The sequence below is a fragment of the Emys orbicularis genome, chromosome 3, assembly GCF_028017835.1.
Source record: "Emys orbicularis isolate rEmyOrb1 chromosome 3, rEmyOrb1.hap1, whole genome shotgun sequence".
Lineage (NCBI taxonomy): Eukaryota > Metazoa > Chordata > Testudines > Emydidae > Emys > Emys orbicularis.
Genome location: NC_088685.1, coordinates 5,949,823 through 5,972,292, shown reverse-complemented (window position 1 = coordinate 5,972,292; position 22,470 = coordinate 5,949,823). Strand labels below are relative to the sequence as shown.

General features: G+C 49.4%; 1 protein-coding gene across 1 annotated transcript in view; it reads left to right on the top strand.

Moving 5' to 3' along the window:
* The window catches only part of LOC135876083 (bifunctional epoxide hydrolase 2-like), a 100,446-nt gene that overhangs the window by 39,159 nt on the left and 38,817 nt on the right, over positions 1–22,470 (top strand). The window contains exon 10 of the mRNA XM_065401243.1: positions 642–668. Coding sequence (XP_065257315.1) covers positions 642–668 — 27 coding nt within the window. The remainder of the gene's footprint in view (positions 1–641; positions 669–22,470) is intronic.

Genomic DNA, 22,470 nt, shown 5'->3' with positions numbered 1-22,470 from the left:
GTAGAAAAGGGTCCAGGATGGGGTGGGAAAACAAAGGCAGTCCCAGGGCTGCTGTTTCCAACTCAGGGGAACTGTGCTACTTGAGTGACTGAACTTAGTTCGGCAAGGAGTGCAGTATAAATCCGACTCTCTGGTTAGTGGTTTGCAGTACTGTACAGCGAAGCTTGCTCTTCGTCTGCGAGGCTGCATGCAACACCGCAGATCCCGCAAGGAAAGACTCCCTGATGCCAGGATGAGGTCTCCTTGTTGCATAATCTTCATTAGTAGTAACAGTAACACCGAGGGGCAAAGATCCTCCAGGGCCCGTCGTGCGAAGCACTGCACGGACATAGTGAGACAGTCCCTGCCCCAAAGAGTTCATGGTCTAAAAAGACAAAACGTTAGATGGGGAACTTCAGCACAATTGTGACCTCCCGTAGGCACACGGGGGCTCTGGCTGAGCTGGCAATTTGAATCCAAATCCCCTGAATCCCAGCCCGGTGCCCTGACCTTGTAGGGATGGGGAGGTGTATTGGATCTCCGGTGACTTTGGAGACCTCTTAGTGAAGGCAAACAGCCTTCAGAATCCTGTTGGCACTTAAGATAGTGGCATGTTCATGGCTAAGAAATCTGATTATCTGTTTCTTTTTCCCCCCTCACAGGAGCTTGTGGTTTTCCTGGACAAACTGGTGAGCAACCTCCTGTGATTTACGTTTTTCCTTTGTATCAGAGGGGTAGCCGTGTTAGTCTGAATCTGTAAAAAGCAACAAAGGGTCCTGTGGCACCTTTAAGACTAACAGAAGTATTGGGAGCATAAGCTTTCGTGGGTAAGAACCTCACTTCTTCAGATGCAAGTAATGGAAATCTCCAGAGGCAGGTATAAATCAGTGTGGAGATAACGAGGTTAGTTCAATCAGGGAGGGTGAGGTGCTCTGCTAGCAGTAGAGGTGTGAACACCAAGGGAGGAGAAACTGCTTCTGTAGTTGGATAGCCATTCACAGTCTTTGTTTAATCCTGATCTGATGGTGTCAAATTTGCAAATGAACTGGAGCTCAGCAGTTTCTCTTTGGAGTCTGGTCCTGAAGTTTTTTTGCTGTAAGATGGCTACCTTAACATCTGCTATTGTGTGGCCAGGGAGGTTAAAGTGTTCTCCTACAGGTTTTTGTATATTGCCATTCCTGATATCTGACTTGTGTCCATTTATCCTCTTGCGTAGTGACTGTCCAGTTTGGCCAATGTACATAGCAGAGGGGCATTGCTGGCACATGATGGCATATATAACATTGGTGGACGTGCAGGTGAATGAGCCGGTGATGTTGTAGCTGATCTGGTTAGGTCCTGTGATAGTGCTGCTGGTGTAGATATGTGGGCAGAGTTGGCATCGAGGTTTGTTGCATGGGTTGGTTCCTGAGTTAGAGTTGTTATGGTGCGGTGCGTGGTTGCTGGTGAGAATATGCTTAAGGTTGGCAGGTTGTCTGTGGGCGAGGACAGGCCTGCCTCCCAAGGTCTGTGAAAGTGAGGGGTCATTGTCCAGGATGGGTTTAAGCTGAGGGCTGTAGGTGATGGCCAGTGGAGTTCTGTTGGTTTCTTTTTTGGGCCTGTCTTGTAGCAGGAGGCTTCTGGGTACACGTCTGGCCATCACCTATATCCTTTCTTAGGATATAATGAGATAAACACACCCAAAGTGGGAGCAAAAGAAAAGGCAAGGAAAACTCAGCTGCTGTCTTCTGCTTGCAATTGACTTGCTGGAAGAACATGGGCCCAGCACGTGGCACACGGCCCAGTTAGCCATGTCAGGACCCCTGGCATCACTCGCCTGGCTCCAGAAAATGCTAGGCTGGAGTGCTCGGAGTGCCCTGACCATGTCCCCTCCACATCTTGTACAGTGCTGTACACTCTCAGGGCCAGATCTTCAACTGGAGTCAATCAGCAGAGCTTCAGGACAGCCAGTGGCGCTCTGCTCATTCACGCCAGTGGAGGATCTGTCCCCGAGTGCTCAGTAAATAGCAATGCTCTGGCACAAATCCCCTCGAGGGTTCAGGATCCATAAGTGGGATGCAGAACACTGCATAGCCATCTCCAAGAGGGCAGGACAGCATTCCCAATGCCATGCTAGGCCATTAGTCCAACCCTGAGCCAGACTGGATATGACTGTCTGTGTGACTTAGCTGTTCCCTTGAGGATTCCCATGCAGGTACTGGTCCAGCCCTCTCTCTCCATTTTGTGAGACGTGCTGCTTCTCGTGCTGTGGTCGAGTCACAGCTGCCGGCTAGCTCTCAAAAGCATTTGGCTTCCTCCAAACACATCTATTATTTCCAAAGAGCCTACGGGGAGCTGAAGGGATCTTATGCCGCAGGAGGCTGGGCCATTGCTGTAGGTGAAAGCAGTCATTTCCTTGCAGCGTGGGGAGTGCTGACTACTCAGAGGATTATAGTTTGCCCAGTTGCAGAGCTTCTCCGTCAGCTTATTTCTCTGCGGGGGAGAGCTGGCAATGCTGGCAGAGGTCACCGAGAAACCTGCTCTGCATCTTGGAAGAAGTTCTGGGTGGTTAGCTCCTGCCTTGTGGGCAAATGTGGCATTGGAAGAAACCTGCTGAGCTCTAAGCTCAGCAGATGTGAGGTCTATTTAATCTTTGATCAGGAATCTCATTAACGCTGGGGAAGAAATCGCTGACTTGGTTTCCCAAATCTGCGAGTGCAGCATTTCAGAAGACCTCTACCTTCGCTGCGGGGTGCTCTACAACCTATTTTTTCCGCTTCCACTGGAAAGCAAAAAATAAAACTTAAGGGGAAAGGACAGATCTTAAGAGCTGGCTTGAGCTTCAGGCGGCCAAGTAGCACTTTCCACCTGGTTGTGGGGGAAGACTCACTGTTGTGTGTGAAATTTCTTCCTGGCTAACTGGAAAAAGACATTAAAGGAGCGATCAAGGGGTTGGCACTAGAATAATGTAATTTTTTTTACCACCAAAGTCACTAGTTCAAAGCTTCCCCTGCTCCGCGGGAGATGAAAGTTGTCTGTTTGAAGGCCAATGGGTTGATGGTCTGTGTGTAGTCCTAGGCTGGACAAGTAGGTGCATTGCCAAAAATGTCCGTTGCAACTGATGCAAACTGGGCTTCCTTTCTCAGCACTGACCTAGGATTGAATGAGACTGAACTGCCACTCTTAGCCCTAATGGCAATATTACCGGGTCGGGATTTGGGCCTGGTATCTGGGGAGTGGGCGGTGGGGGTGGTGAGCCTGCCCTGTGAATGAAGGACTCCAAGGCTGGCAGGCTGGCATCTTCCATCAGTGAGAACTTCACCTTGTAATCAGACAGTGCCAAAAATAGTGAAGACTTCAGAACGAAGGGAATGGGCCTGGATCTTGGGGAGGAAGGTTGGCTTTGCGGTTAAGTTTTGGTTGGGACTCAGGAGCTCCTGGTTTCAATTTCCTGGTGTGACCTCGGACAGCTCACTAGGGTTCTGCCTACGTTGCAGTGGAAGGTGTGGTTGTAATGTGGGTTGGTACACTGGTGCTAGCGTTAATCGAGTAAACCCGGGTAACAATCGTGTCGATGTGGTGGCACGGTTTTCAGCATGGGCTAGCAACCAGAGTATGTACCCAGGGTCCTTGGAGGGCTTGTACTGTGCCAGCCACCTTGTCTTGAAGCCCATGCCACCACGTCTATGCTCCTATGGTTAGCCGTGGTAGCTGTAGGAGGAAGAGAGCCTTGTACCAGAGGCCTGGTCTGAGGCCTGAACTAAAGTAGTGGTCAAAGCTGTGGGGGTTTTCCTGTCGTCACGACAGCTGTTGGCTCAGAACAATCACACGCTGAATCAGAGAGTCATTCCATTATACAATGTAGGTCTTTGAGCTGCAGACCATGACTAAGTAATCAGCTAAGCAAGGGTCCCCCTCCTCAGGACGAAGCTTCAAAAGGTTGGGTCTTTGCATAACCGGAGGTGGTAATTTGCGGTCATCCCCCCTCCCCCCAGCTATTTCATAGGAACCCCACTTAACTCGGTTTGTCCGGCACATTGTTTACAATAATCCTTTGACGCTCCCAAGGTTTCCGTTGGCCACGTCTTCCCCCCCAGAGAAGTTACCTGCAACCCTCCAATAATACATACCCTTTGCATTTTTAATACAGTGGTCTTCAAAGATACTTAAACTTAATTCAATAAGATTTAACTCAGTAAGATCTGTCCAGGATATTGCAGGAAATTGCCACATCTGTCACAAAAGCCAGCACAGCTATGCCTACCTGTGCGACGATTGCTCCTTCCCTTGCAACGTAGACATAGCCTTCATCTTTCAGTGCTTCTGTTCTTCATCTGTGAAATGGGGATAATATGCCTTGCCTCACAGGGGCCGTGTTGCCAAATCTTGAGATTGGGTGTTTGTCTTAAAGCCCCAGCTTCTGGAGTCATGAGATTAGGTGAGATTCTCACCCATCATTTAATAAAGCAAGCTTTTAGCTCTCATGATATTGGAGAAAAGCTTGGAAATGTGACCTGCAAGACTTAGAAACTAAAAGGTAAATAAAAGGAAATCCAAACGTTTTAAGTCCTAAGGTTGTTTTTTGGCCTGGCTTATGATTTTGGAATACATGGGGTTGGCAACCCTGCAAGGATATAGAGGATGTGATTGTTTGAGGGGTCAATTGCTCTGGGCCTGGGGATGTATAAGTACCCACGTAGATTTTTCTGAAATAAACTGTTGCTAGAAAAAGAGGTGAAGGCCTTGTCTGCATTGGAAGGTTGTCCTAGCTTTATCTAAGGGGTGAATTTAACCGATGAAGCTAAATTTGTGGCAACTCCTGTGTGGACGCTCTTGTTTCAGTTTAAAAGTGGTTTATTTTGGTTTAGGTTAAACCAAAATAAGGGCTTGTCCACACTTGAAAGTTAATTTGGATTAAGGTAGAGTGTGAATTGGGCCTGGTCTACACTACGAGTTTAGGTCGACTTTAGCAGCATTAAATCGAATTAAGCCTGGACACGTTCACACGACGAAGCCCTTTCTTTCGACTTAAAGGGCCCTTTAAACCGGTTTCTTTACTCCACCTCCGACGAGGGGATTAGCGATAAAATCATCCTTAGGGGGTCGGAATTGGGGTAGTGTGGACGGAATTCGACGTTATTGGCCTCCGGGAGCTATCCCACAGTGCTTCATTGTGACCGCTCTGGACAGCACTCTCAACTCAGATGCACTGACCAGGTAGACAGGAAAAGCCCCGGGAACATTTGAATTTCATTTCCTGTTTGCTCAGCGTGGAGAGCACAGGTGACCACGCAGAGCTCATCAGCACAGGTAACCGTGATGGAGTCCTAGGATCGCAAAAGAGCTCCATCATGGACCGAACGGGAGGTACGGGATCTGCTCGCCATATGGGGAGATGAATCAGTGCTAGCTGAACTCCGAAGCAGTAAACGAAATGGCAAAATATTAGAAAAAGTCTCCAAGGCCATGAAGGACAGAGGCCATACCAGGGACGCACAGCAGTGCCGCGTGAAAATTAAGGAGCTAAGGCAAGCCTACCACAAAGCCAGAGAAGCAAACGGAAGGTCCGGGGCAGAGCTGCAAACATGCCGTTTCTACGCAGAGCTGCATGCCATTCTAGGGGGTGCAGCCACCACTGCCCCAACCGTGTGCTATGAGTCCCTCACTGGAGAAACACACACCCCGAACCCGCTTCCCTATGAGGAAGATGAGGATGGAGATAATGTAGATAGCTCACAGCAGCAAGGAAGCGGAGAAACTGGTTTCCCCAACAGCCAGGATATGTTTATCACCCTGGACCTGGAACCAGTAACCCCCGAACTCACCCAAGGCGTGCTCCCAGACCCTGAGGGCACACGGGACCTCTGGTGAGTGTACCTTTGTAAATATTACACATGGTTTAAAAGCAAGCGTGTTTAATGATTAATGATTAATTTGCCCTGGCAATCGCGGCCAGTACAGCTACTGGAAAAGTCTGTTAACGTGTATGGGGATGGAGCGGAAATCCTCCAGGGACATCTCCAGAAAACTCTTCTTCATGTACTCCCAAAGCCTTTGCAAAAGGTTTCTGGGGAGGGCTGCCTTATCCCGTCCGCCATGGTAGGACACTTTACCACGCCAGGCCAGTAGCACATAGTCTGGAATCATTGCATAACAAAGCATGGCAGCGTATGGTCCCGGTGTTTGCTGGCATGCAGACAACATCCATTCCTTATCGCTCTTTGTTATCCTCAGGAGAGTGATATCATTCACGGTCACCTGGTTGAAATGGGGCGATTTTATTAAGGGGACATTCAGAGGTGCACCTTCCTGCTCTGCTGAACAGAAATATTCCCCGCTGTTAGCCACGCGGTGGGGGGGGGAGGGGTGAAGTGATCATCCCAGAGAATTGGGTGGGGGGGGGGGGGGCGGGAGTTAGTTGGGTTTGTGCTACATGTTAACCCGGAAACCGCAGCCCCTCCTTTTACATTGCAAACCCATTTTAAATGGCCAACCCAACGGGTGCTTGGTATGGGAAATGATAGCGCTACTGTTTGAAACCATTCCCACATGTTAAGAAGGTTAAAAAAGCCAAAAGATTGTGTCTTACCATGGCTGCCTGCAAGCTGAAATCTGTTGCCTGGCACTGCGTGAGTGATCTCTCGCACCAAACCGGCAGGCCCTCAATATAAGAGGAAAAATGCGACCTTGTAACGAAAGCACATGTGCTGTGTAATGTGAACAGCAAAATTTAACGTGAAAGAGTGTACCCATTGTTCTCTAAAATGTGTCTTTTTTAACCACCTCTCCCTTCTCCTCCACCAGCTGCAAATGTTTCTCCTTCACAGAGGCTAGTGAAGATTAGAAGGAGAAAACGGAGGACGCGGGATGATATGTTCACGGAGCTCCAGATGTCCTCCCACGCTGAGAGAGCACAGCAGAATGCGTGGAGGCAGTCAATGTCAGACTACAGAAAAGCACAGTATGAACGAAAGGAGAGGTGGCGGGCTGAATCGCGGGATGAACAGAGCAAGTGGCGGGCTGAAGATGATAGGTGGCGTCAGCTTGCAGACAGAAGGCAAGAGTCGATGCTCCGGCTGCTGGAGCATCAAACTGATATGCTCCAACGTATGGTTGAGCTGCAGGAAAGGTAGCAGGAGCAGAGACCGCTGCTACAGCCCCTGTGTAACCAACAGCCCTTCTCCCCAAGTTCCATAGCCTCCTCACCCAGACGCCCAAGAACACGGTGGGGGGGCCTCCAGCCACCCTGTCACTCCACCCCAGATGATTGCCCGAGCATCAGAAGGCTGGCCTTCAATAAGAGTTAAAGTTTTAAACTGCAGTGTGTCCTTTTCCTTCCCTCCTCCCCCACCCATCCCGGGCTACCTTGGCAATTATCCCCCTAGTTGTGTGATGAATTAATAAAGAATGCATGAATGTGAAGTAACAATGACTTTATTGCCTCTGCAAGCGGTGCTCGAAGGGGGGAGGGGAGGGTGGGGTGGTTGGTTTACAGGGAAGTAGAGTGAACCGGGTGGGGGGGGGCGGCGGAGGGTTCATCAAGGAGAAACAAACAGAAGTTTCACACCGTAGCCTGGCCAGTCACAAAACTCGTTTTCAAAGCTTCTCTGATGTGCACCGCGCCCTGCTGTGCTCTTCTAACCGCCCTGGTGTCTGTCTGCGCGTAATCAGCGGCCAGGCGATTTGCCTCAACCTCCACCCCGCCATAAATGTCTCCCCTTTACTCTCACAGATATTGTGGAGCGCACAGCAAGCAGCAATAACAATGGGGATATTCTTTTCGCTGAGGTCTGAGCGAGTCAGTAAGCTGCGCCAGCGCGCTTTTAAACGTCCAAATGCACATTCCACCACCATTCGGCACTTGCTCAGCCTGTAGTTGAACAGGTCCTGACTCCTGTCCAGGCTGCCTGTGTACGGCTTCATGAGCCATGGCATTAAGGGGTAGGCTGGGTCCCCAAGGATCACGATAGGCATTTCAACATCCCCAACGGTTATTTTCTGGTCCGGGAAGAAAGTCCCTTCCTCCAGCTTTCGAAACAGAGCAGAGTGCCTGAAGACGCGAGCATCATGTACCTTTCCCGGCCATCCCACATTGATGTTGGTGAAACTTCCCTTGTGATCCACCAGGGCTTGCAGCAGCATTGAAAAGTACCCCTTGTGGTTTATGTACTCGGTGGCTTGGTGCTCCGGTGACAAGTTAGGGATATGGGTTCCGTCTATGGCCCCACCACAGTTTGGGAATCCCATTGCAGCAAAGCCATCCACTATGGCCTGCACGTTTCCCAGAGTCACTACCCTTGATATCACCAGGTCTTTCATTGCCCTGGCAACTTGGATCACAGCAGCCCCCACAGTAGATTTGCCCACTCCAAATTGATTCCCGACTGACCGGTAGCTGTCTGGCGTTGCAAGCTTCCACAGGGCTATCGCCACTCGCTTCTCAACTGTGAGGGCTGCTCTCATCCTGGTATTCTGGCGCTTCAGGGCAGGGGAAAGCAAGTCACAAAGTTCCATGAAAGTGCCCTTACGCATGCGAAAGTTTCGCAGCCACTGGGAATCGTCCCACACCTGCAGCACGATGCGGTCCCACCAGTCTGTGCTTGTTTCCCGGGCCCAGAATCGGCGTTCCACGGCATGAACCTGCCCCAGTAACACCATGATTTCCACATTGCTGGGGCCTGTGCCTTGTGAGAGGTCTATGTCCATGTCAATTTCCTCATCACTCTCGTCGCCGCGCTGCAATCGCCTCCTCGGCTGGTCCTGGTTTTGCTTTGGCATGTCCTGGCTCTGCATATACTCCAGGACAATGCACATGGTGTTCATAGTGCTCATAATTGCCGTGATGATCTGAGTGGGCTCCATGATCCCAGTGCTATGGCGTCTGGTCTGAAAAAAGGCGCGAAACTAGTATCTGACGGAGGGAGGGAAGGAGGGAGGGAGGGGCGAGTGACGACATGGCATACAGGTACAGGGAATTAAAATCAACAAAGGTGGCTGTGCATCAGGGAGAAACACAAACAACTGTCACACAGAATGGCCCCCCCAAAGATTGAACTCAAAACCCTGGGTTTAGCAGGCCGTTAATTTCACGGAGGGAGGGGGAAGCAAATGAATACAGAACAAATCTATTTTTTACATCTTAAGCTGGCAGACGACGGTGCAGCATGACTGATAGCCCTCGGCATCTTCTGGGTGCTTGGCAGAAAATACTGGGCGCTTGGCAGAAAATAGTGTACTAAGACTGATAGCCATCATCGTCAAGACAGTTCGATAGGACTGAGCATGTCTGCCCAGGTGCCCATGACTGACATGCAATATGACGACGATGGATATCAATCTTAATACACCATCTACTGCCAAAAGGCAAGGGGCTGCTGCTGTGTGCAATGCAGCCCCACATCTGCCAGACCCACGTCTGCCAGCACCCAGATCGCCGATGAAGGCTACCAGTCATACTGCACCGTCTACTGCCAAAAGGCAATTAGCTGCTGCTGTGTAGCAATGCAGTCCCACGTCTGCCGGCACCCAGAGGACATATGGTGACGCTGAGCTGAGCGGGCTCCATGTTTGGCGTGGTATGTTGTCTGCACAGGTAACCCAGGTAAAAAGGCGCGAATCTATTGTCTGCCGTTGCTCTGACGGAGGGGGAGGGGCCTGACGACATGTACCCAGAACTCCCCGCGACACTGTTTTGCATCATTCAGGCATTGGGATCTCAACCCAGAATTCCAATGGGCGGCGGAGACTGCGGGAACTGTGGGATAGCTACCCATAGTGCAATGCTCCGGAAGTCGACGCTAGCCTCGGTACTGTGGACGCGGTCTGCCGACTAGAGCACTTAGAGCATTTTATGTGGGGACACACACAATCGGCTGTATACAACCGATTTCTATAAAACCTGCTTCTATAAATTCGACCTAATTTCGTAGTGTAGACATACCCTTGAAAGCACAATAGCTATTCCGGAAGAGCTCCATGTGTAGACAAGCCCTATGCCCCTCTTAAACCAAAACCAGAGTGCCCCACAGGCGTCTGCACTGGTCTAACTAAACTGGGGCAAGTTTACATATAGCCAAGACCTGAGCAAAGAATTCCCATAGCTCGCAATGCAGGTGGGCAGGCTCCAGTTAGTGATGGAAGCAGCATGGGACTCTGGCCTGGTGTCTGTCTACCGCAGCAGGGAGCTAGGATGCCGTGTGTCTCTCTGAGCCTCCTGTCACAACAATTCCAAGCACCGGGACCCTCAGAGAGCAGGGTATTATCGCCGCCGCTTTGCAGACTGGGCAAGTGCTCTGTGAGTCTACACGTGTGAGCTGCTCCTGCAGCCACTGACGTAGATTGGCTCTGTCCACACTAGGGAAGGAGGCAAGCTAGCAAGCATTCCCGGGTTCCAATTAACAGTGGGTTAAACACCACTTAGCAGCTAACATTTGGCAGTTTAAATATGTAATAGCTGGTCTTTTTGTAACTGTGTGTGGGGGACCCTAATACTTTTTTTAAGCATGACTGGCCCCAGCCACAGTAAAGGCAAAATCATGTCCAACTCTGTATCAGGCCTGGTCGATGCTTAAAAAATTAGAGCTACAGCGCTTAGGGGTGTGAAAATCACACCTCTGGATTCTGTAGTTATGCTGACCTAGCCTCTGGTGTAGACACAGCTACAGGGTGTTTGGGGAGGTGAATTACCTCTGGTGACGGGAAAAACCTCTTCTGTCACTGCAGGAAGCGTCTACACTACAATGGCATAGCGTTGGTGCTGTAGCTATGCCGCTGTACCGCCTGTAGTGTAGACATGGCCTTAGTTTAAACCTAGGCTTGGTCTACACTGAAACTGGCATAGCTCTGTGTTGGTCGCGGTGTGAAAAAACCACACTTTCTCGTGATGTAGCTGTGCCCACCTGCCATAGATGATGAGGACAGAGTGCTGGTACATCTACACTGTAGCACCATAGTGTAGATGCTTCCTACCTCAATGGAAGGGTTTTTTTGTCACTGTAGGTAATCTACCTCCCTGAGTGGCAGTAGGCAGGCTGACCGAAGGAAGAATTCTTCTGTCCACCCTGCTGTGTCTACTCTGGGGGTTGGGTCAACTTAGCTGTGGTTCTTGGGGAGTGACGTAGCTAGGTCGATCTAAATTTTGTAGACCAGGGCTTAGTTCAAGGAGATGATGTTCCTACAGTGGATGCCGAGTCTACAGTAGGGGGTCATGCCAAGTTTGCCGACATAGACTCTGTAGACATAGCTGTAGCCTCTGTGGTTCTAAGTGGTATTTAATAGCTTAAACTAAGACAGGTGTTAACTAATTTCTAACACCTCATTTTCCTCAGCGTGGACAAGGCCTCAGCAGAACCCAGGGGCCTTCCATGGTGCCCGTCCGTTTTACCGACACTACAGCCGTGCTGCTGCGGCAGGGTGTGGGAGAGACTTGGGGGCCTGTGCCTTGCCCCAGCCCCAGTGATGGCCTTTCCTGTCCTGCAGCGCCTTCAGCTGGGAAAACTTGCCTTAATGTATCAGTCACAGCAAGATGCTGGTCTGAGAGCGCGAAGCCTCGTAGCCTTTGTGCGGAACCATTCAGGGCTGGCCTCTGAAGCTGCTCCCTCCCTCCCTCCTAGCAGGTGGCTCTGTGGCAGAAGAGGGAGCCCGTCCTTTGACTCCAGTCAGCCCACAAAGGCCGAACTCCTGATTGAGGGCCTCGCAGTGGAAAATTGCTCCAGCTTAATCATGGTGGTTGTCCCTGGCTGTGCGTCTTCTCTCTCAGGGCGCCTGCCCCTTGGTGTCCTCTGTGGAATGGAAACCCCCCCTCACCTCCCACCCCCTCCGTGCTGAGTCTGGGATTAATAAATCGCCGTGGCAATCGGTGAAGCAGCGGGCAGCACAGGAGGCGAGGAGGGGGAGGAAAGGCAGGCCGGTGGTTTTAGTGCTTCCTGCAAAAAAGTGATTGGGCTTTCTGCTCGCCTTAGCTACACAAGCGTGGCTTGTCACCTTCTGGGAGCACGGCGAGACTGTGTGTGTCCTAAACAAGGAGCTGCCGGCAGGGACCTGTTAAGAATTCAGGGCTTGGTGTGCTGTAACCGTGGGGCTCGCCCTGTCTGCTGGTGTCCTGTCAGCCGCTCATGACAGAGTGCTGGGATTGCTAGGGCCAGGATTTCTGATTTCTATTTAAGGACTGAAAGGACCATTGGGATCATCGGTGGGGGATACAACAGATGCGGGGCAGCTCACAGAGACGGTGATCAAATGCTTTCATTGACCTAGCTACCATCAAATGGGGAGATTAATTTCCAAGGGCAACACAACCTTCCCTGTGTCCACACTCGGGGCTTGTAGCAGCACAGGTACGGCCTAAGTCTTAGTGATGTCCCATTTACATCAATACCTGCTTAATACATGAAGGCCAGAAGGGACCAAAGATCATCTAGTCAGACTTTCTGTGTATCGCAGGCCGGAGAAGTTCATTGTTAATCCTGTATTGAGCCCAGAATCTCATAGAAATATTACTATTGCTCCAGATCTGAAAGTAGCATGGCACCTCTTTGTGATGGAGCATGTAAACCCTGCACAGCGATCCTGGCCTGGAGGAATGGAAAGAATGTTGGTAAGCGGGGTGGGTGAGTCTATATGCATCCGAAGAAGTGGGTTGTAGCCCACGAAAGCTTATGCTCTAATAAATTTGTTAGTCTCTAAGGTGCCACAAGTACTCCTGTTATTTTTAGACTCAAATACCAGATCTGGATCTAAACTTCAGTCCGTCTCTGTTCTTGGAGGACAGGATCAGAATTCAAAATGATCTTGACAAACTGGAGAAATGGTCTGAATTAAATGGGATGAAGTTCAGTAAGGATAAATGCAAAGCACTACCCTTAAGAAGGAGAAGAATCAATTAGAATCATAGGACTGGAAGGGACCTCGAGAGGTCATCTAGTCCAGTCCCCTGCACTCATGGCAGGACTAAGTATTATCTAGATCATCCCTGACAGGTGTTTGTCTAACGTTCTCTTAAAAATCTCCAATGATAGAGATTCCACAACCTCCCTAAGCAATTTATTCCAATGCTTAACCACCCTGACACTTTTTCCTAATGTCCAACCTAAACCTCTCTTGCTGCAATTTAAGCCCATTACTTCTTGTCCTATCCTCAGAGGTTAAGAAGAACATTTTTTTCTCCCTCCTCCTTGTAACAACCTTTTAAGTACTTGAAAACTGTTATGACCCCTCTCGGTCTTCTCTTCTCCAGACTAAACAAACCCAATTTTTTTCAATCTTCCCTCATAGGTCATAGGGAGGTTGTGGAAGCTCCATCATTGGAAATTAAGAGCAGGTTAGACAAACACCTGTCAGGGATGGTCTAGATAATACTTAGTCCTGCCATGAGTGCAGGGGACTGGACTAGATGACCTCTCGAGGTCTCTTCCAGCCCTACAATTCTGATTTTATGATTCTTGGAGACTAGATTCCAAAATCATTGCCACAGACACCAGTGGGGGGAATCAGTGATAATGGAACTGGAGAGAATAGAAACCAAAGAAGTGGGCTGACAACTGGTGACCAAGAGGGGAAAGAGAACCAGGAGACTTTCACCCTGTCAAAGTATCAGTTCTCAGATACTCTGCAAGGCAGCTACTGAGGTTCCTGTCTCTGACGGAATGGAACGGAAAGCTACAGTGGACCCACCTGATGGGCATCCTGGTGGTATGAAGCAAGCAGCTACCAAGAAAGATTCTTCAACCGTCCTAAGAAGCCAGTCATCATTGGTGGAGGAGAGCAGAAAGAATTCAGCGAAAGACACAAGGACAGCAGGACTGTGTGCGGTCTCCCTGGAGAGAAGACATGGGATTACGAAGTCGTGTGACAAGTCTCCAGTCATGGTGATACACTGGAGCCAATGACATGGCATCACGTGGAACTACACAGATTATTGAACATGTCAAGGATCTTGGAAGGGAGCTGAAGAGGAGGAAAATCCAAGTGATCTCTTGCTTGAGGGACTGAAAGGATCTCTGAGAAGAAGGCAGAAAATCCTGGAGATGAACTATTGGCTGCATGGCTGGTATGAAGTGAGAGGGTTGTTGGAGAGGGGTCACATTCCAGTGAAAGAAGGGGCTGTATGAATGGATGGCCTGTATCTCATGGGTGAGGGGATGCTAGTCTCAGTTGGAGACTAGCTGGAGCAGCCGGGAGTGTATTAAACTAACAGGGAGGGTGCTAAGGAAGCAAATGAGGTACACGCTCAAATTCAGTGTCACAAACAGATTGCACCAATGTGGCAAAGGATGTGAAGAGAATGTTTTTTCAATTGCTTTTCTACCAGTGGCAGGAGGCTGGCTAACAAGCAAGAAGAAGGGGAAAGTGTCATTAAGAAGAAATTTGATATTCGTGCTGTGATGGGACAATTAACATGCCATTTACAGCAGTTTCTAAGCCTCATGCTGCTGAATGTTTTCATCAAGGATCTGGAAGTAAATACAAAATCACAACTTGTACAATTTGCAGCTGACCTGAAGATTGATGGAAGGGTAGATGATCAGGACAGGGAAGTTAGCACAATCTCAATCGTTTGGGAAGCGGGGCCCATTCAAGGAAAATGTGACTTGAATTCAACCAAATGCAATATTATACATGTAGGAATAAAGAGTGTGTGTCGGGCGGGACTGTATCCTGGAAAGAAAAGATGCTGAGGAAGATTTCGGGATCCCAGTGGGATGCGGTGGCAGAAAAGGGCTAATGCAATCCTTGGATGTATACATGGGAGTGGCGAGTAGGAGCAGGGAGATGATTTTACCTCTGTCTGCTGCCCTGGTGAGACTGATGCTGGAATACTGCAGCTAGTTCTGGTGAGCGCATTTTAAAAAGGATGTTGAAATATTGGCCATGGTGCAGAGGAGAGCTACACAGAAACTGAATGGCTGGAGACCAGGCCTTCCAGTGAGAGGCTCAAAGAGCTGAATTTATTTAAAAAAAAAAATATTGAGAGGTGACTTGATTACACTGTAAAGTACTTTCATGGGGAGAAAATACCAGGCTCTGAGGGCTCTTTAACCTAGTGGAGAAAGGCAGAGCAAGAACCAATGGCTGGAAGCTGAAACCAGACCATTTCCAAGTGGAAATAGGGCAGATTTTTATCACTGCGGGTGATTAATGATTGGTACAAACTACCAAGGGACGTGGTGGATTCCCCATCTCTTGAACTGGCTGCCTTTCTGGGAGATTTGCTTTAGCCAAACACGAGAATATAAAACCTAATTCTTGTATAGCATTATTTTCAGCAGCAGCTCGCCAGGCGCTTTACCAAGGAGGTGTCGTTATCCGCACTCGACAGGTTATTGGGCTCAGTACAGGGGTGACTGGGTGAAATGTAATGGCCTGTGCTGCACAGGGGGACAGACTAGATGAGCGCATGGTCCCTCTTGGCCATCCAGTCTATGAATCTTACGGAACTTAAAGCTGGAAATGAACTCTTTGAGCAGATCTAGATTCAAATTCTTCTTCCTGGGTCTTCTCATAGAATATCAGGGTTGGAAGGGACCTCAGGAGGTTCTAGTCCAACCCCCTGCTCAAAGCAGGACCAATCCCCAACTAAATCATCCCAGCCAGGGCTTTGCATAAGCAGATCTGAGATAAAAAGGATCAGGACCCAAGCGTCCCCTTTATAGTTCTGTAGCAGCATGCAGTCCTTGGTGAACAATAGGCAATCGTTGTGGCTTGGAAGCAGACCTATTTCCCAAGCATCACTGGTAATTAGCTACATGGATTAACACAAGGCAATGCCTATCTTCATCATTTTACAGGTGATTTACCACAGACTTCAAAGAGAAATTAAGACAGTGATATCTTTTAAATGTGAAGATCTTCTTTTGATCTCTGAATTAACAAAATACAGCCATAGACAGGAACTATTGTGTTACATTGTTAACACACAAAACCCACAAACATTAACGACTTCTGCGTCTCTAAAGGTTGAATCTGGATCAGTTAGCCTGCAAGTTGCTTAACCCTTTTTGGCCCAGCCACACAAGCCCCCTAAGAGATCAAACCTGGTATCAGTAACTTGGGCATTTTGCATCCCAATTACAGGTAGAGTGGCTTGAATTCCATCCCGCCCAGTGCAAGCCGTCTGGAGAAGGCATGGGAGGGAAGCAGCATTTTCTCATACACTGCTACACACCCATGTTTTGAAGTATGCTGCATCGCATGGTGCTCTTCCCTACACTCAAAAGCCCATGGGTCATGTAGATGGACCCCTATAGACCTGGTGGGAACAAGCTCTATCGGCTCTGCTTGGTTGAGGTTCCACTCTAGTCCTCTTCCTCTCTCCATGTGTGGCTGCATGTATGTACTGTTCTGTATTCCACATGGAGACAACCTGACATGCTCCTCATTTCTAATTGCTATGGTCCTCTGTGGTCTTTACTGCTGAAGGAATTAGCTGTCTGGGATTTCACAATGCCCCAAAGGAGAGTAGCAAACAGTTGGCCAACTCTCTGCTAGCTCCTTGCTCTAATGCATTCCTTGGGAGGCCCATCATCCTGCTATGTAGGTTGCCAGCTTTCCCTCCGAGGACACGTGTGCTGCTGAAAGAGAATCCAGTGTAAAGGGACAGGATTAAAACTGCTTCGCCATCTGCAGGCTCTTCCAAGGAACGTGACGACTTTTTCACTTTGCTGTTTGAAAGGGAAGTTTAATTGCATCTTAAATACCAGCTGGCTAATTGGGAACCTTCTGCTACATAATTTTTAAACAATGCCTGAATCACTTGGTAAAGAGATGGGAAATGCATCTGCGTCTTTAGTGGAATCAACCCCGCTACAGCTTCCCCCTCTTCTCAGTGGCAGAAAGGTTACGTAGTTAACTCTTTACCTACCAGGGACTCTGTAGCTAGGCTGGGTCAGTGTGTGGATGGGCAGTTTTTAAGGAACCCCCATGTGCGGCAGGAGGTGGTGTTGATATTGAGCACTCTTTCCTTTCATTGGTATGGAAACAGTGCCCCAGCTTGGTGCTAGGGGGCACTGTTGTTGGGGGTGCTATCTGTTGGATGAGACGGAAACATGTTTGTTGTCCTGGCTACTGGTGGTTATTCAGGGCCCCAAGGCAGCCTCTCTAAGAGCTGGGCTTTGGCTAAAAAGCCATTGTTTGGGGCATACAGCTGCATTCTGCCAACCCTAAAACGTCCCCCTTGGAGAGGGAACGAGGCTGTTTATCACTTTGTTCTATAATTGTTTAGCATTGATGTGTGGTGTTAAGTGGCTGCCGTGTTTTACCCCATATGTTGCTGCATTTAGGTGAGGGGCAAAGTGGTCCCTTGTGTGGCTTGTAATCTTCCTTGGAGTCCTTCTGGATGAATATTCCCAGTTCCTACAACTGTCCCCATGCCATGAGACGGTCTCTTCCCAACCTCACTCCATTCGGTTTACAGACGCTGAGAGCCAGAGGTACTTTCATCTCTTTGCTGCTTCAGCATCAAGGGAGATCCCTTGAGTTAACTACCAACCCAGGTCAGATTTTGAAATGCAAGCTAGAGATGAAAGGCTCCATATCTCATCTCGAATCCCTTGAGAGTCCATCCCCCCTGCAGACATTGTATCAAATGCTCTGTAGTGCCCGGCAGCACTTGATGAACTGTTCAAAGCATCCTTACGTGAATGGTTCTTCCATTATTTTTCTTGCCCGATCCCCACTCTAAAAGCCCTTTCTCAGCTGCCCCTTTGTCACGGTCCAGATGGCAGTGGCAAGCATCTGAAATGTAATTAAACATGTGCGTGCCATATATGTGCTAACTGTTAAATCTGTGGGGCTGACTCATTTGTGGAGGTGTGTGCTCCGTGTTTCACTTAGTTCGCTTGCAGATGAAATGCTCTCTGCACCATCTGCTGCCCAGCTATAACTGTATGGGGATGGAGTTTAAGAGCCGTGCTACTGATCCCAGGAGGTAAGTAATCTAAAAAATGTTTGCAGGAGATCATATCAATCTACCTTTCTTGGGAGGCCTTAGGTACTTAAAGCAATTAATTGGGACAAAACAAACTTTGCTTGCTCCCCAGATAACACTCGCTTTTTGAAAAATCAAATATATTTATTGTTTGATCCTCCCCGAAAAAGAGACTCTCTATTCTTTCTCTTAATCAGTCTGATTGATGGGAATGCTGTGTGTGTGCTTAGCTCCTACAGTCGCCTGCCCAAATCCCAGCAGCCTGGCCTGGAGATTCTCTGCCACATTAGCTGTAGCTGGAAATGCATTTAGCAGGTTTAATTAATTGTGCATTGTGTGTCTGGGGATCTCTTCAGTGCAATGCTGGTGCTTTTATTAAACTATGTTTTGAGTGACTGTGATTGCTTGTGAAAGCACAGCTTTGAGCCAGGGTGTGTGTGTGTGTAAGGGGATCAGGAACCCTATAACAACAGCATGATTCAAGAAATGGAGGTGACTGATTGGGTCCATCTCCTACAACAAATGCAAGGTTGTTCCCTATAGTATAATTTCTAGGGTTTTTGCCAGTCTGTTATCTATATATAGAGTGCTTGGATCGCATTTGGGGCCTATTGTGTTAGGTGCTGTACATATACATAGATAGCCCGTCTCAAAGAGCTTACAATCTAAATAAGACTTGCCCAAGATTTCACAGCTGCTCAGTGACAGAGAGCCAGGAATAAAACTCAGGTCACCGGTATCCTATCCACTAGACCACGCTGCCTCTCTTAAATATCCTAAATGACAGATGCCCCTGACTTTCCTTTAAAGACTCTTCCCTGGTCCATCTTTGGAGGAGGGAAGGGAACTGACCTAAAAGGCCAATGGCATTGCATGAATCTGCCACATACAATCTTTTATGCCACCCTCGTCACTGGGGTCTCTCGACAGGTGGTACAATGGAGGGGCATGTGTCACTCACCTACCGACTATTTCTTCCTGCTCTTGCTATTTACCCCCCGAGTGTCTGAGTTGCCCTGCCCCTCCCACGAGTGCCCCCGTGACCCAGTGATATCTACCCACCTCTCCGTCTTCCTTCGTAACTCAGCCCCTCTGGCCTGCTGTTAGCCTCAGCGGCTCTTCGCCCAGCTCCGTTTGTTTGGCTCCTTTCTGGGGTCTGGCTTTCCTGGACTGAATGCAGGGTTCTAATTGCTGTGGCCCCAGGACTGTCACGCAACTTCCCAGCAAGTTACTCACCCACGCTGCCTCAGTTTCCCCAAACTGTGGCTGCCTGCCAAGGGTGTTAGGAGGGTTCACGTTTGCTCCTGTGGCCTGCAGATTGGCTGGCTGCAATGTGCTATGCCTGGGAAGGCGAGCCCTGCAAGGAAAGCTTCCACTGGTCCAGGGTGTGGCAGCCTGCCTGGTGAATAGCGTGGGTCTTCGTCTCCCCTGTGCTCCAGTCACGCTGTTGGCTTTTCCCCAGGGAAGCTCAGGGTATGAGCTTTACAGCTCTCTGGGTTCCATACAGCCTCCCCAAGCGACCGCCTCTCTCTATGGGTAGGACCTTCTGTAGCTGTAGAACAGTGGTTCCCAAAGTGGGGTTTGCAAACCCCTGGGGGTTTGCAGAACTTTACAGGGGGGTTGCCAGAAAAATTTCACTAATGGCGGCCAAAGGACCGCGGGCATTGGAGGCAGCAGGTGGGACCTGGTTGCAGGGCAGACAGCCCGAGCCCCAGGGAGAGCGGGGCAGGGCAGTTTGGGCTGGCAGCCCGAGCCCTGCCACAGTCAGCGGGGGAGCTGGCAGCTCGGACCCCAGCGCTCCGTTTTCCTCGTATGCACATCTGAAAACCAAATACAGAAACAGACTTGATGCTGAACCAGACCTGAGACTTTATCTTTCTCCAGTGGTTCCGGACTTCCAAGAACTATGCAGAGCAAAGCAAGCGTGTCCATCACACTGAGGAAATTTAAACTTAAATCCCTGGAAATATTCAGTTTTAGGAGGGGGTTCACGAGATTTCACAATGTAGTGAAAGGGGTTTGCGGGCTGTTAAAGTTTGGGAACCACTGCTGAAGAACCTTCCAGGACTGCTAGAGGGGCCCTACCACTCATGAGATCGGGGGGCAATACTTGCGTGGGGGCTGGCCCACTGCTCTAAGGGACTGCTTACCTCTAAGACTTCGGAGCGACCTCACTGCTTGTTGGAGAAGATTTGAGACCTAGCTAAGCCCAAGACCATGAATCATCTCTCAACTTCAAGGTAGTAGGTCAACTCTGTGACCTAAGGGTAAACTTTTTCATCTAGCGTGACCTTCAGTTCCTATATGGAAATTAAGCTCCTGCTGTTCCCTAGCTTTGTTAGTATCTGTGATGATCCATTTGATGCATTTGTCCGGGGCAGGGAATATGGCCAGGGTGAAAGAAAAATAATTAGGAAGATAAGATGGAGGAATTGAGTTTGTCATATAATTGATGTGGAGACTCAACTGCAGCACAAAGGTTCGTGGGCTGATAAGTCAGATCTTACATTTCAGCCCTTCTCTGACACTGCCGCAGTCTGCGAGAAATCCAATTAACATTTCCTGTCAGCAGCGGCTGTGAAAAACCATCCTGAAAGGCTTTTAAAAGTGAAATGTCACAAGAAGCCAGCTTCCCCGTCCTAGCCTTGATAAGCCCATTGTGGCAGGCCCTGCCGCTGTCTGTGGGGTTGATGTGTTCTCAGCGTGGGGTGGTCTTTTCTTGGTGGGTGGCTGCCCTGGGCTTGGACAGATCAACATCATTCATCTGGCGCTTTACAGAAGGGATTGTGTTGAGTATGGTATGGAGTTTGGGGACAGCTAGTCCCCAGCTGACTCCAGGAAGAGATGGGCGAGTCCCCAAATGATGGAACGCTCTCCATATTTGGAGTGGCAGATATTTCCGGCTGCTGATTGTGTGCCCATGGGCTGTGGAGTGCAGCGGAGCTAGGATTGCTGAGCCATGAACCTTCACCGCGTTGCAGGTTACATTGTCATTGGCACCTGTACATAGTTCTACTCCTGCTTTGGCCGGGCGTGTACAGGACTGTGCATGGAGTAGGGCCCTGGAGAATCAAGCCTGTCCAGTTCAATTCAGGATCTCTTACCAGGCTATAGAGTGTTCCCAGGGGACTGCAGTCAGAGATGCCCCAGCCTCTTCCATTGGGCACTCGTCCGTTCAAAGGCTGGGAATGGTTAGTGGGTTCTTAGGATGGCCTTTTCACACCGCGGTCCACGTGTCTCCTGTTATAACTGCTCAGCTGTTAATTTCACAACCCCATCCACTGCCAAGCCGATTTCAGAGGAGCTTGGTCTCAGTCCAAGACCATTGTTCATGTCCACTTCATTATTCTAATGCTGGTGAGAATCCAAGGTTCGTTACAGACTAGAACACTCCCTGATTCAACTCATTTGACTTGAGCAAGATATTGCTAATTGTTAAAAGCGCATCTTGCTCTACTCTTTTCTAGCCCCATAGAGCTCGGGGCTGTAACTGGGATGTGTCTCTTCGCTGTGTGTACCCAGACAGGTTCTTGGGCTCGCTCGCAGTTTGTGGTAGGGTTGTATGTGAGCACTGGGCTGCACATGCTGTTGGTTTGTTATGGTAGGGTTGCATGTGGGAGCTAGGTGATGCGCGCTGGTGGCTTGGTGTTGCAGGATTACTGTTGCAGTTCACCAGTAATCTGCACTCTCCCCAGTGCACCTGGTTACTCCTGGGGGAATTCGGTGCCAAAAAATTAAAAATTTTGCAATATTCTTTATATTTTATTGTCAAAATAACACATTATAATCAAGCCAGTTTCAATTTTATTGGTAATTTATTTCAAAACACCCGTGGGGAAGTATGTGTGTAATAATACAGACAACAAAAAAGATCTGGGAACTGTTTTTTGACAAATACATTCCTTACTAGGCATATTAATAGAGAGCTTTGAGTAATAATTTATTTAAACTACAATGCAGAAAAGTATTTCCCACACCCCTCAGAAGCAGTGCAAAGGCTTGGGGGAGTCAGGGGTAATGGAGGATCTCAGGGAGAGGAACGTAATTGCTGGGAAGGGGCCTGGGAGTGAACCTGGGGGTTGTTGGGTGTGGGTGGGAGAAGTATGGAACTTTTTGGGGCTGGGGGATTGTTACAGAGTTGGGGAGCCACCCCCATGCACACCCTGGCTGACCCCTAGCCTCTCCCATTCAGTCAGGCACATCTGCCCCTGTCCCCATGTGTCCCTGCACCCCACTTCCCCCATCCCCATGTGTCCCTGCACCCCCCCACTCAGCCACCTCTTCTCCTGTCCCTATGTGTCCCTGCATCCTCCTCTCCCATTCAGCCCCTGCCCCAGTCTGCCCCCCCCACTAGCCATTCTGAAGCCAAGTCTGTCATCCCCCAGCAGCCCCATGTGCCCTGCTCTGTCTGTCCCCCTCCATATCCTGTGCCTCCTCACCTGGCCCCATGGTCAAGATGCTGTGGGGAATGCAGCCTCTCCTCCCCCTATTGGCTGCTGGGCTGGTACGGCCGGTGAGCCGACTGCCCTCTGTTCTGGTGCCACAGCAGCCCCTGGTGGGCAAAAGGCATAACTGCAGCGCCTCTCCGC